Genomic DNA, 12,507 nt, shown 5'->3' with positions numbered 1-12,507 from the left:
CACACACACACACACCCACACCCACACACACACACAGAATTAGGAGGGATGAAACGCTCTTTAATGGTCACGCATGCAGAGCACACAGCACACACAGTGACATGTGTTCTCTGCATTTAAACCATCCTAGTACCAGGAGTCTAGTACTAGGAGCAGTGGGCAGCTATTGTAGTGAGGGGGGAAGGGGGGTGTCCGGTGCCTTGCTCAAAGGCACCACAGCAGGGCAGGAGGTGAACTGGGACCTCTCCAAGTAGCAGTCCACACTTCATATTTGAGGTCTGGTCTGGGACTTGAACCGGCAACCCTACAGCTCCCAGTCCAATCCCTTACTGACTGAGCCTCTGCCGGACAGTTTACAGCTTTGACTAACATAGTTTCGGGAAATAACACCCTTACCCCAGGACAGAAGGGCGCTCTCTTTTAAATCAATTCAAGAGGGCTGACATTTAGATTAAAATGTCACTGTGGCTCAGAGCTTTCTCCCAAAATCTAAGCCACTGATCTGCATGGGAAGAGCATCATGGCCTCTTTTGAGCCCTCTATGGGGAGTTCTCGATATGACCGCAAACTTACCCCTCACTTCTAAAAAGGGATTTCATGCCTGACCTCAGCTGGGAAATATCAGTGCCCATCTGCAAAGCTAGTCCTTTGTCCGAATATCCTTAACATGTTATATTGTTAACATCGAAGCTCTGAGAGGCCCGGTCCTTGCTTGTAAAAAGTTATCAGCTCAAACAGATCATGATGATGGCTTTACCTGTTTTTGGCAATGAGGGCTTTGATGCGATCAACTTTCCTCTGCTTATCAGCCTCCTGCTCCGGGCTCAGAGGCTCCTCGGGGTCTGACTCCACATAGCGCTCAGGAATCAGCACTTTGTCAGGCACTGAAAGCTGGAGGAACACAACACAGAGAACAATTCATACAACACACCTCAGACGAATGAATGCCGATCAGAAAATGACATGACTATACAAATATCAGATGCTCGTCAGTATCAGTACAGAGGAGGAGGCGGCTCCACATTTTGGATGTCGAATAACAAAATGGAGCATCACCGAAGGCTTTGTCTTAGAGCAAGTAATGCTTAATGCAAGACATTCTGCTGCATGCAGACATCAGATAGGAACAAGCTGTAAGGAGTTTATTGATGTAATCAGGAGAAAGGGCATGCACCAAGAAACACCTGAATACCAAGTGTGTGACATATAGGCAGCATATGAAAGATATAGTGTTCTGCATATCCCTTTTGAGAGATATCCTGCCTGCAGGGTTTGCCACTTCCTCTCGATGAGTAAGACAGCCAACTGCTGTGCCTCACCTCCCGGTCCATATTTAAGTGGTCCGCCTGCGAGGCTTCTTTGAGACGGGCGATCTCCTCGGCCGGGGTCTCCTGCTCCAGCACCAGCTCCTGCTGCCTCATGGAGGCCTCCAGCGCCTCGATGTCAAAGCTCATCACATCCTCTCTACGCCTCTGTTGTGACTGGAAGAGACGGCGAAAAAAAATGCAGAGGGATTGAGTCACCTGATTTCAGCATTTGATATACTCTGAACTTGTGCAGGTGCAGAAGTCTTCCTATACCTGCGTGCTGCGAGAATGGTTCTCTTTAGTGAAAGAGTGACTGCGAGTGGGCTCCTGGCTGCCCCCCCTGATGTGGTGGCCTTTCTTTTTCCCCCGGAGGGTCCCCTGCTGGTGGCGGCGGATCCTCTCCAGCTGCTCCTCCACGCTCATCCTGGGCCGGCCGCTCTCCCCTGCTGACAGCTGCTGCTCCAACGCGCTGTGAGGACGCTCCTGTTAGCCAGAGGGGACAACCATACACACATGCACACCACAGAGGGACACAAACAACACAATAAATAGAAGTTAATAACACTGGAGCATGCTTAGAGACAATTAGGGGATTTTTTACGCAAAGCCACAGTTTGGGTGTGTAGCTAAGTAGCGTCATACTGCGGTCGGGTCGGATCTCATAATGCTTCTGCAGTGCATACAAAGTATTGTTGAAAACAGTTTGAATATGAGTAATTGCAATTTCTCAGTCAATAGAAGAGAACAAACATGTTGCTTCTTTAAACAAGAAGTCAATATTGAGCTAATGGCTCTTTAATGTTCACTCTGTTAGAAACTGGCTGGCTACTGTGAACACACACACACACACACACTCCTGCTGGCACACACGGGTGCACTGAGAGAGGCTGGGGGGGGGCTGTTAATGCCTGAGTAGAAGAGGCTGATGATGGTTAGTGAAGTGAAGAGAAGCTGTTCACTCTCAGGTTTGTGCCATGCTGGAGGCTCTGGCTGATCTGGATTCAGTCCAGAGCCCGGGGACGCAGCCTCCACTGCCCAGATTGTTCAAGAGGCTCCTATCCAAGTGGACTGTGAAGGCCTGTGACACACTCCCTTTCAACTGCAAGCTATATGGCCTGCAGTTATGACTTCAGTATTGTATGTGTGCGCAGCTGACATTCTACACACTTCTTATAGGTTCATTTATACTATACGTCCATCCACAATATTTCCAAACACATACAGACGCTCTAAAAAGAGGACACACCCTGCAGTGTGGTGCAGTAATGACATGGGAAGTATATTTAGGTTGATAGTGTTTGAGGCTGGAAACTTTATAAACCAAGCTTGGCATCCATTTCATGAGCGGCTGGTTTTAGGGACATGAGTCACACCATGGTCACGTGATGAGCGGCGTATTCAGCCACATGCTAACTTTCAACCAAGAGTTTAATAACCAAAACAACCAATTAGGAGGGGAGTAATTTCATTTTAAGTGGAGGCCAGTTTGCAGCTTACAATGATAACATAACAAGACAAGAAAACAAGGGCAAACATCAATAATTACTGCTTCTCTACTAGTTAAAGACAGATGGTTTTTCATTTAGGAAACAAGTGCTAGACAGTTTAGCCCTTTTTAGATTCGAAAGTTAAGTTACAAACAACAGACTTCAATATGTGTCAGCGATGTGTACAAAGTTTAAAAACGTTCTTAAAAACAATGTACACTTTCTATCAGACTCACCGTCCTGGGGTCAGGCCTCTTGCTCTTCCTTAAGGTGACATATGAATGTATTGAAGAAGATTCAGTCACCGGAGATCTGGTCCTGGGTGGGACGATTCCCACTGGGTAGGACATCCCTAGCAGGTAAAGTCAGTGATCAGAATGGTTCAACGAGAAAGCATTTGCTCATCATAACACAGTGCTTTTTTGATGAGTATGGTAGTTTAGGTAAAATAATGTTAATGTAAAAACTGAGTTTGAATAACGTGAAAAAAGCAGTATCAGGGTTCCCACATTTTCTTAAACATCAAAATCAAGACTTCTCAAGGACCCAAAACTTCAAGGACCTTCCACGCTTAACCCTGTGAAGTCAAATCTGGCCTTCAGTACGGTCTCCTCACAATTACAGAATTTCCCGCGGCATTTGCAGCATCGGTAGGTTGCTAATATTGATTGTGTGTCCGTGTGGAACAAGAGAAGAGCTACAGTGTAATCATTCAACTTCAGAACTCCTGCATTACGCTGTGTCAGCTGTTTTAACCCCCTTTCACAGAAAATATTAAGTACTCTGAGGTTTCAACAAAGTCGACTTATATTGTAATAAGTCAATGATCCCAGCACTGATATTCAAACCTGAGCAGTATTTTGGATTTACACCGTGTACATAGATCCAGACAAATGGCTAGCTCTGTGTAAATGCCACTGTATCTACGGTAACCCCTGCACGCCAAGTTAGGGTTGCCATGAGATTTACTTTGTGATGTCCTGGCCAAGCCTAATGCTTTGGAGAAGGCTGATATTGTATTTATACTCTGTGTCAGATGCCTGAGTGAATACCATGGTAACCATCAGTGCTAAAAAACAAGTTTATGAGGTCACACAGTAATCATTTAATCGGCTAATTGAGATTTTGTTAATGTAAATACAATTTATAATTTTATAGAAAACTGCAATTATCAGTATTTTGCGTCATAGTACTTGGCAGAATGTACCTTTGTTTCCAGAATGTTCTCTATCAGCGTGCTCAGATCGGTCCTCTCCATTGCTCTCATCCACCTCCGCCACTGTGGTGAGTTCAGGTTCACTTTTATACAGCCTGTAGTCCGGGCCCTGCCATCGGGAAAGAAAGACCAAGTTCAAAACGCAGTGACTTCAAATTTGATTCCAAAGTGATCTATAAAACATTTTCTATTGCAGAATGATTTCAAAGGCTGCGGAAAAAACACATCCTTTTGTACAAAAGGATGTGTTTTTACAGACTGGGCCATCTAGACGAATAAAATGTTGACAGCTTGAACTTGAAGAAAACACACATCATTTTACAGCCAAAAGAAAAAGGGAGGCAGCAGTCAGACATGGCCCAGTTTGCAACAAAGGAGAGAACACAAAAAATCACTACTTTTCAACTCAGACACACAGAAAAGGAAGACAAGAAGGCAACTCAATTGAAATAAATAAATAAAAGACACATGAGTAAGGCTTCATCCTGTTAACTGAAAAAAGAGGATGATGGAGGTATGGCGTCAAGGGAAAAAAAGGGGGTATGATACAACCAAAAGAAACTCAAAAACCATGAGGTGTCTGTCAAAATGAAAGAGGAACCATCACAGCGAGCAGCGACGTGTGATGACATGGAAGAGGGCGGGGTCAATCAAAGGTCACCAAGCTTACGCTGTGCGTGCCATTCCTGTGATTGGCCTTCCTGTCCTCCGGCCGGTGCAGGGTTGAAGGACGCACACCAGTATGAGAGGGCATGTTGGGGGGTTTGGGCTCATAGGACTGGGGTAGGGGTGGCCGTGGGGGCACCGAGTCCTCCTCCTGGGGGATTATACATGGCATGACAGGACAGGGAGATGTGACACATGGCGCCACCACGCACGGCTCAGGGCAACCAGCATCTGGTGCTGAGCGGTTCTGGCCCAGGGGGGCGGGCAAAACAGATGATACGCCGGAGAGATGCTGCTGCCGCGTGACTGACACATCCAATCAGATACCAGCACTCAGACTGCCATGAGCCGGGCTGGCAGTTTGAGGACTCATCTTAAATTGGTCATCAGCAACACAACTACAGCAGATCAGGGTAAAGCGAGCTGAAGGGCTGTAACTTCAGATTAGTTTTAGGATTTATTCTATTTTCCTCATTTAATAGATTTGGTGTCTGGTCAATAACATGTTGGAAAATAGCAAGAATTCCCTTATGTTGGCGTCTTGTGAGACAAACAGTTCAAAACCCCAAGTTATTCAGATTACAATCATACAAAAAAGAGAAAATGGTCACATTTGAGAGACTGGAACAAGAGAATATTTTCCATTTTGACTTTTAAATGACATACACGGGTAAATTATCCTCAACATTATGAAATCCCTTATTGCTTCAGTGCTCAATGACTGTATGAACATGAATATCGTCTGTTAATGTTGGCTCACCTCATTTTTGTGCTTGCTGAAGTTGTTATTGGACCCGTACAAGTTCATACCCTCAGCATTTCTCTGAGCTCTATTTTTGCTGAGGGCCTCCATCACATCTTGTATCCTCCACAGCTCTTTCTGGATGCTCACATGCTGCTGGCTGGGAGGCTCCGTCTGGGTGCGCACAGGAAACACACACATGTTCACGAATCGCCTGATTAAACCAGATGATTACATTAGATTTTCTGGACAGTCACAGGGAAAGAGATGTGTGATTATGTTCTGCTTGCTGATGACAGGTTTGTCTGAGCGTGAAGGGCACTGAGGATGAGGATGTCTCTCTGACTTCTATACACTGAGTGACTGTAGCATCGGCTCTGACTCAGGCTCAAACAGGAATAACTGTTTTTCTCTGTCTCTACACTTCTCCCATGATGAAGGATAAGATAACAGACAGAATTAGTTAGGAGCCGCTCTATCATCGCTTCAGTCATCAATCACTCACTGTGGAGCTTTGATCTCTCCGATACCTCCCACCGCACAGCAGCTAAGGGCTATGGAGCATAGAAATCTACTTTTTTCCCCAAAGTCAAAGAAAGTGTTGACAAAAACGATGACAGCGTGTTCAAGGGAATCTGCCACATTTTCAGATTTCTTTGAAGCTTTCGCTGAATATGTACTCCAACCAAAGTGTGACTATGAAATCATGACTGTGTGAGACAGCACAAGCAGAGCTTCAGTCTCAAGAATGAACCTACCTGAGGGCTTCCCAGTGCTTCAAGCTGCTCCAGGAGGTTGTTGTTAGCCAGAGTCACATCTGCTTCCATCTTATCATTATCCCTCCACGACCGCTCCAACTCCTGGAGAGATACACTTTGTGAATGACAATATCCACAAAACAACCTCCAGTCTTTCAAGCACTCCTAAAGGAAGAGCCTGAGTGTGTGTGAACGTCATGACTCACTGCTGTGATTCTGGAGAGCTCTCTGCAGGTGCTGAGCAGGCCGCTCTGCAGTAGGTCTCTCTGCTGGATGACGCTCTGCAGGCCGGACGGGTTCTCAGTGCCCATCTCTATCTCCTGGCTGGCTGAGAGCAGTGCAGTCTCCAGGGTGTGCTGAAGACACACACACACACACACACACACACACACACACACACACACACACACACACACACACACACACACACACACACAGTGTTTTTAGCTCTTATACATCTTGCAAAGGTAATACATAAAAAATAATGGCTGCAAGTCATTTATTTTCTTTATTGTTAAAACTGTTGATTGTTCTTTTGAAATGTTTCCCTTTCTATTACCACTTTTTTTAACCTGACATTTGCAATCTTAATTAAATCCTGAAAGTTACGTTTCGTGATCTGCATGGTTGGGATGCTGTAGTTGTAACAAAATAGGTTCTTGCATAAGTCCAAATAGACTATGTTTCATGCTAGATTTCACACTTTATTCATTCATTGTATCAGCAGTATGATCATTATATATCTTTGTATGCAGTTCAAAAAGTCTGCTGACAATATAAGGTCCGATTTCCTCAATATAAAAAGTCCCTGAAATCCTTTGCAGGTCAAACGACTCTTTGAAGTGGATGCCAGTAGCTAGGCTATAGTTATGCATTACAACAGATGCACAATCCTTTTGTTGTGTCTCTCTCTCAGTGTTGTGCATAACAATGTGCCATAAGCTAGTCCTATCATATAACAGAGCATAAACTGTGTATTCTTTTCAGTTTATTTGTTCTACTTGGCACCAGACTAAGTAAGCCTTTCAAAGTGTTTTGTGAGAATGAAATGAAGACAGATGTGCAGTGTTGGGTCACCTTCTCTCTGTACAGCTGCTGAAGTTTGTCCTCCTGTGTCTGCACCAATTTATCCTGCTCACACAACCTGCTGAGTTTGGTCTATAGAGAGAAACAATACAGACATGTGAGCCATCTTGTGTGGTTGAGTGGAACATTACGTCATGAGAGCAAAAGGCAGAACTTACATCAATGTCCACCTCTTCTGGCATATGTGTATATGCGCGCTCCCTGTAGTCTTCTGGACTTAACTGTGAAGACAGACAAGATATTAGACAGAGACACCAAATATGCACATACACATTAGAATCTGGAGATCTAATGCAGTGTCGTGATAGGCTCTCCCACTGAGCCGCGGTGGGGTTTGTCCTTGAGTAGAAACTCAGATTTCACAGAATCAGACCGTCTAAGTTAGCAAAGCATCAGTGGGAGAGCAGCCAGTCTAAACACAGGCTCCTCTCTGATGAGTCTGGGGACTCGAGTTTCATCACCCACAATTGTTTGTCTCCATCAGCACAAAGCAGTGGTTTTTTTATTGGAAATGCAAGGGGAAAGCATGTAAAACAATCTCGCTAACTAAACTCTAGAGCCAGCACATAAGCTGCATCCATCAAATGTGTTTTCTCCAGCACAAGCTCTGTCTGCAGCTAATTGGTCTAAAGGAATCCGCCTGACTGAGCTCAACTGAGTTGTGTTGTGTTCAGTATTCCTTTAAGATAAGCCCAAAACAACTGAAGTAATCACAGCTGATCTTAAGAGGGTTTTTTTAGTATAGTAGTAATGCTACTGACCATTTGTTATAGCCATTAAGGTACTTTAATTCAGGCTCAAATCCAGACAAGCAGTTCAATATCTGCATTGAGATGCTACTACACTATACTTTACAACACCTATATTAGATATACTATGAAAGAATGATGTCAACATATATCAAGATATAAAAACAAGTAATGAAAGTAAACCTCATCCTCTGCTACCCTGACTAAGAAAAGTCACGGTGCTCGAACAGGAAATAAATTAAACTGCATTGGATCCCACGTTTCAGAAAATCACATAATGCTACATTGTCCATTCACTCAAACACATGTATATGAAGTCCATACATATTAGGACAGTGACATATTTTAGTTCTGTTTTGATATTGTACGAACTTTTGATATGAAAACTACATGACTATATGGTCAAAATACAACTTTCCTTTACATCAGCATTGACTCTCCCAAAATGAATATCATGCTGATTTGAATCGTCTGTAGTCAATGACTGGCTAAGTTACAATGAACATCAGAACACACTTTATATCTCCCTCAGACCCTCTGCTAGGCCTGGACTCAAACCATCTTCTCTTATTGCTCATTTGTTGTTGTTATCTTTGCTTTAAGTTTCAAGCAAGTTCTTTACCCTGGACTAAACATCATACAAGCTAAGAGTCTGCACTTTAACTTCATTGACAATATTCAATTTAAAATCCAATATGCTGGTCTGCACAAAACAGCCAAATATTATTCACTGTCCAAATATTTTTAGCCTCAACTGTATACCAATGTTTCAGACTCACACCTGCACTCTCACACACACATTTCTCTCAACACCTTTTTCCTCGGCTGAAGCACACAGTACAGTTAAAGCAGGGGGGGACCTGAGCACCACATGGCATTCCACACAGAGCATGCAGACTCTGCCACAGTGCGGGGGCTTCACTGTGGGGTTGTGTGGTGTGGATTACGAGTGACATGTGGCGGAGGAGGAGGGAGACAGACTTCTGACAGCTGAACAGGTGGAATGGCAGGCTGTTGTCGGGCGATATGCTAATGAATGGGGAGGGGGGGGTGGGTGGGAACAGTTTTCAGCGACACTTTTACACCTCAGGAGGCGGTCACAAAAGTGGCAAAGTGATGTCATAGTCATCGTCACACACAAGCTGGCTCTCTTTATCCTCTCCAACAGCAGAACAACACGTGGGGGGGGGAGGGAATGCAGACAGGTAGGAAGAAAGAGAGGTTACCTCGGAAACATTAACACTCACTGACCATTTGAGGTATGAAGTTTAATACATAACTGTTGCTGTGTATTCAGTGTTAGACCACTACATATAGTGTATACACATAACCTGTGCATTATTAACGGTGCAGTGCTCATGTCACTTAATTACTGTTCATTTCAAACTATAATCTGATTTGAATCATACATATAATTATAAACACTACAACACCACTGTATGAACAGTAAAATACACATTTATGCATACACATATTGTTATGTGTAGTACAATGTGCACATTTTTGTTAAAATTATTTGGTTTATTTAAATATTTATATCCATACATTATTTTTATTTGTTTTTCGACTTTTTCTTTAAATGTTTTTCTAAAAGGAGCAATCGTCACAAAACTCAATATCCCCACCAGGATAACTGAAGTAGTCTGATTGTGAAATGTTTAAAGTAGCACTGGTTGACTCAAAATGAATTCTAAAGCGTTATATCGTTTTATTGTGGGGAACATGTAATTACTTTATTGCACTTAATTAGGACCTAAACCAAACCCTCCAATTTTCACAGCACGATGTAGCATTTGGTCATCCACTGCACTGAGTATAGACATGTCTGACAACACTGCATTAAGTCACACTAATTAGACTCACCCTGTTACATCTAGGTGTCCCTTCTAATGAGAGGGAGAGCATTCTGCAAAGGGTTATGAGAAATCACACACTAACCTTCACTGGTTAGAGCGCGAGACAAGGCAACAAGAGTAAAGTCTAAAGGGTGCAACCACAGCTTTAGATTTAAGACAGTCCCGAAGCTAGCTGAAGTTTTCTTGTAGCAACTTTTAGAGTGAACTTTATCCGGCCCTTACACACAAACTTCACAAAGAGAGTGAGGAAGGGATTTAACTGAACAGTGAAGCACGAACCATACAACTCTTTTACAAGTCATGTCACAATTGGCATGACTTCTCATAACAGGAGGAGAACATTGAAAAGCAATGGATGAAGAGGTGTTTGCGATACAAACGATACAGGGAGACCAGTCTCAAGATGCCATGATGAGGACTTGGACACCGGAGGAGGAGAATTGCAAACACCAAAATAACAACAGAGACCGGTGAGGAGGAGGAGGAGGAGGAGGAGGCGGAGCAACGCCTTCGGCTGGCCTTACTTGCTGGTAAAGTTGAGGCCTTGGGGCAGAGTTCTCAATCAAAGTGTGAGTCATGGCGATTAAAGGCTCATTTTCCTTCATCTAGTCCAGTGTGGAGAGGAGCGATACAGCAAGTGTCAGTTTATAGCAGTGCTTCACTTCAAAGAAAACACTGACAAGCGACAATATGAAATAAAAACCTCGATAGCTCTCATGTTCATGAATAAGACTCAAACAGGGATGAATAGAGCAACGAGAAGCAGTCAGAGACACTTTCAGGAAGACACTTTAGTGCAAAGACGCCACGGAAAGCTCCTGTTGAGCTTTGATGTACTATAATGATACAACAATAGAGAGGCACTGGTGTTGCAATGCATGTGGCTGTAGATGGTAAACGTTTTGTATTCTGGTTTCTTTTCATACATAATTCTCAATTGTTGCAGAAATGTGGTTAGCTCATGTTCTGTAGATACGAGTGAATCTGCTCTATGTTTATCAGAAATGCATATCTTGGCTGTTGTGTGCTACTATATGTTGCATTTGTAATTACTCAAACGTTTGAAGAACTTCAGAGCTATAAAAACAATAGAAGATTACATTTATTTGCATATACTTAAAATGTCAATGATATGATACACATCTGCAAACAATACAGAATAGAGTAATATCCAGATATTCAGTAAATATATCTGACAGTGAGTTTAGGATACATATTAAGGACTACATTATATAGGACTTAACGATGAATGATTTTGCTTTGCAGTGATTGGCATTGCAAACAAGCTTAAGCTCTAACTGATGTGGTATGTGACATTGGTCCATGCATTGTAGTGAAAAATGAACACTGATCCATTGGGATAAAAATACCAAATATACGTATAAAATCAAACTGATGGTACATTTGCTAGACATCAGAAAAGGACTTTTCAGCAGACAGGACTGATTTATATAATAAGAGCAGAGCATTCAATGGGCAGTTCATGACAGAGGGAGACAGGGCCATGCGGTCATGCATTACCCCACCTGATTGTCCAAATACATGAGGTTCCTTTGGAGGTGATGCGAGAGAATGTCGTTCTAACGTCAGCAGCAAAAAAGAGGAAATACAAGGCAACAGGAAAGTGAGAAAAAAAGACCTCACAACACACACACACACACACACACACACACACACACACACACACACACACACACACACACACACACACACACACACACACACACACACACACACACACAAAGAAAGGACCAGTCAAGGTGGAGAAATAAGGTCAGGGAGCAGCTGTGCTATATAAAGTAACAGAGTGTACTATAGGAAATGAAAGACTAGAGCTCCATAAGAACTACATAGCAATGTGCACACTTCACCAAATGCAGGCAAAATGCAAAGAAAGCTATGAGCTGAAGTTTGAATTTGCATAATAATTGACCTGGTCATTATGCCACTAAACGACATAAGTTAAGGCAACACTAGGCTATACTGGTACAAGGAGACAGGAGTATGTTAACCTCAGGCCTGGTTGACCTACATCAGGAACAGAATCTGTACTCTGACATCGAAGAAGAGACTTCAAATGAAGATCTACTTCAGTGGACCTAAACTCCTTAGCCCTTCCCTCTTTAAGCTCACAAACGGCTTGACGTTTCATTATCTGTTAAACATCTGTCTGCACTATTTGGGGAAGTTAAATGATTCAATCAACTGCTCTCCCAATTTGAAATAGATCAAATATAATGATCGGGTAACGGTATAGAGCCAAAGGCTGTTAGTAACAAAACAAGTTGGATGCAAACAGCTGATCCCTAATTATGATGAAGAGAGAACTTCAATCCAGAGTTTGGTTCGTATGGAGAAAATGCTTACTGCAGCAACTTTTCTCATTAGGTCAGCCATGTGTGAAGACCAACAAAAAATCCTCTTGAACGAGATGGATAATGGAGGTGGTTAAAGATGGCATTCACACCACACGCTGACACACAAGCCTGCAGGAGCATCTCTGGGGGCCTGACCTTTGGGTTGTCGCCATCCATGTTTAGTTGCATAAGCTGTGCTACAGTGTGCTCCCGGATACTGTTTAGCTCTGCCTGCTGCCGCCGCAGCTTTATCAGCAGCAGAGTCAGTTCCTCAGGCTGCAAG

General features: G+C 43.2%; 1 protein-coding gene across 7 annotated transcripts in view; it reads right to left on the bottom strand.

Annotated features, from left to right (window-relative positions):
- plekha5 (pleckstrin homology domain containing, family A member 5) overlaps positions 1-12,507 on the bottom strand; it is an 85,013-nt gene that overhangs the window by 2,615 nt on the left and 69,891 nt on the right. For 3 of the 7 annotated variants that reach the window (XM_010767662.1, XM_010767668.1, XM_010767705.1), the window contains 14 exons: positions 12,381-12,500; positions 11,394-11,447; positions 10,392-10,472; positions 7,421-7,483; positions 7,254-7,334; positions 6,383-6,532; positions 6,177-6,278; positions 5,437-5,592; positions 4,681-4,827; positions 4,002-4,119; positions 3,031-3,146; positions 1,581-1,790; positions 1,320-1,481; positions 758-891 (listed from right to left, as the gene is read on the bottom strand). In XM_010767662.1, coding sequence (XP_010765964.1) covers positions 758-891; positions 1,320-1,481; positions 1,581-1,790; positions 3,031-3,146; positions 4,002-4,119; positions 4,681-4,827; positions 5,437-5,592; positions 6,177-6,278; positions 6,383-6,532; positions 7,254-7,334; positions 7,421-7,483; positions 10,392-10,472; positions 11,394-11,447; positions 12,381-12,500 — 1,694 coding nt within the window. The remainder of the gene's footprint in view (positions 1-757; positions 892-1,319; positions 1,482-1,580; positions 1,791-3,030; positions 3,147-4,001; positions 4,120-4,680; positions 4,828-5,436; positions 5,593-6,176; positions 6,279-6,382; positions 6,533-7,253; positions 7,335-7,420; positions 7,484-10,391; positions 10,473-11,393; positions 11,448-12,380; positions 12,501-12,507) is intronic. The other 4 variants (XM_010767683.1, XM_010767676.1, XM_010767692.1 and 1 more) reach the window with 4 other exon arrangements.

This window comes from Notothenia coriiceps, unplaced genomic scaffold (genome assembly GCF_000735185.1).
Source record: "Notothenia coriiceps isolate Sejong01 unplaced genomic scaffold, NC01 NC01_scaffold00000339, whole genome shotgun sequence".
In the NCBI taxonomy this organism is placed as follows: domain Eukaryota; kingdom Metazoa; phylum Chordata; class Actinopteri; order Perciformes; family Nototheniidae; genus Notothenia; species Notothenia coriiceps.
The sequence above is the reverse complement of the archived record's forward strand: the minus strand, read 5'-3'. Positions and strand labels throughout refer to the sequence as shown.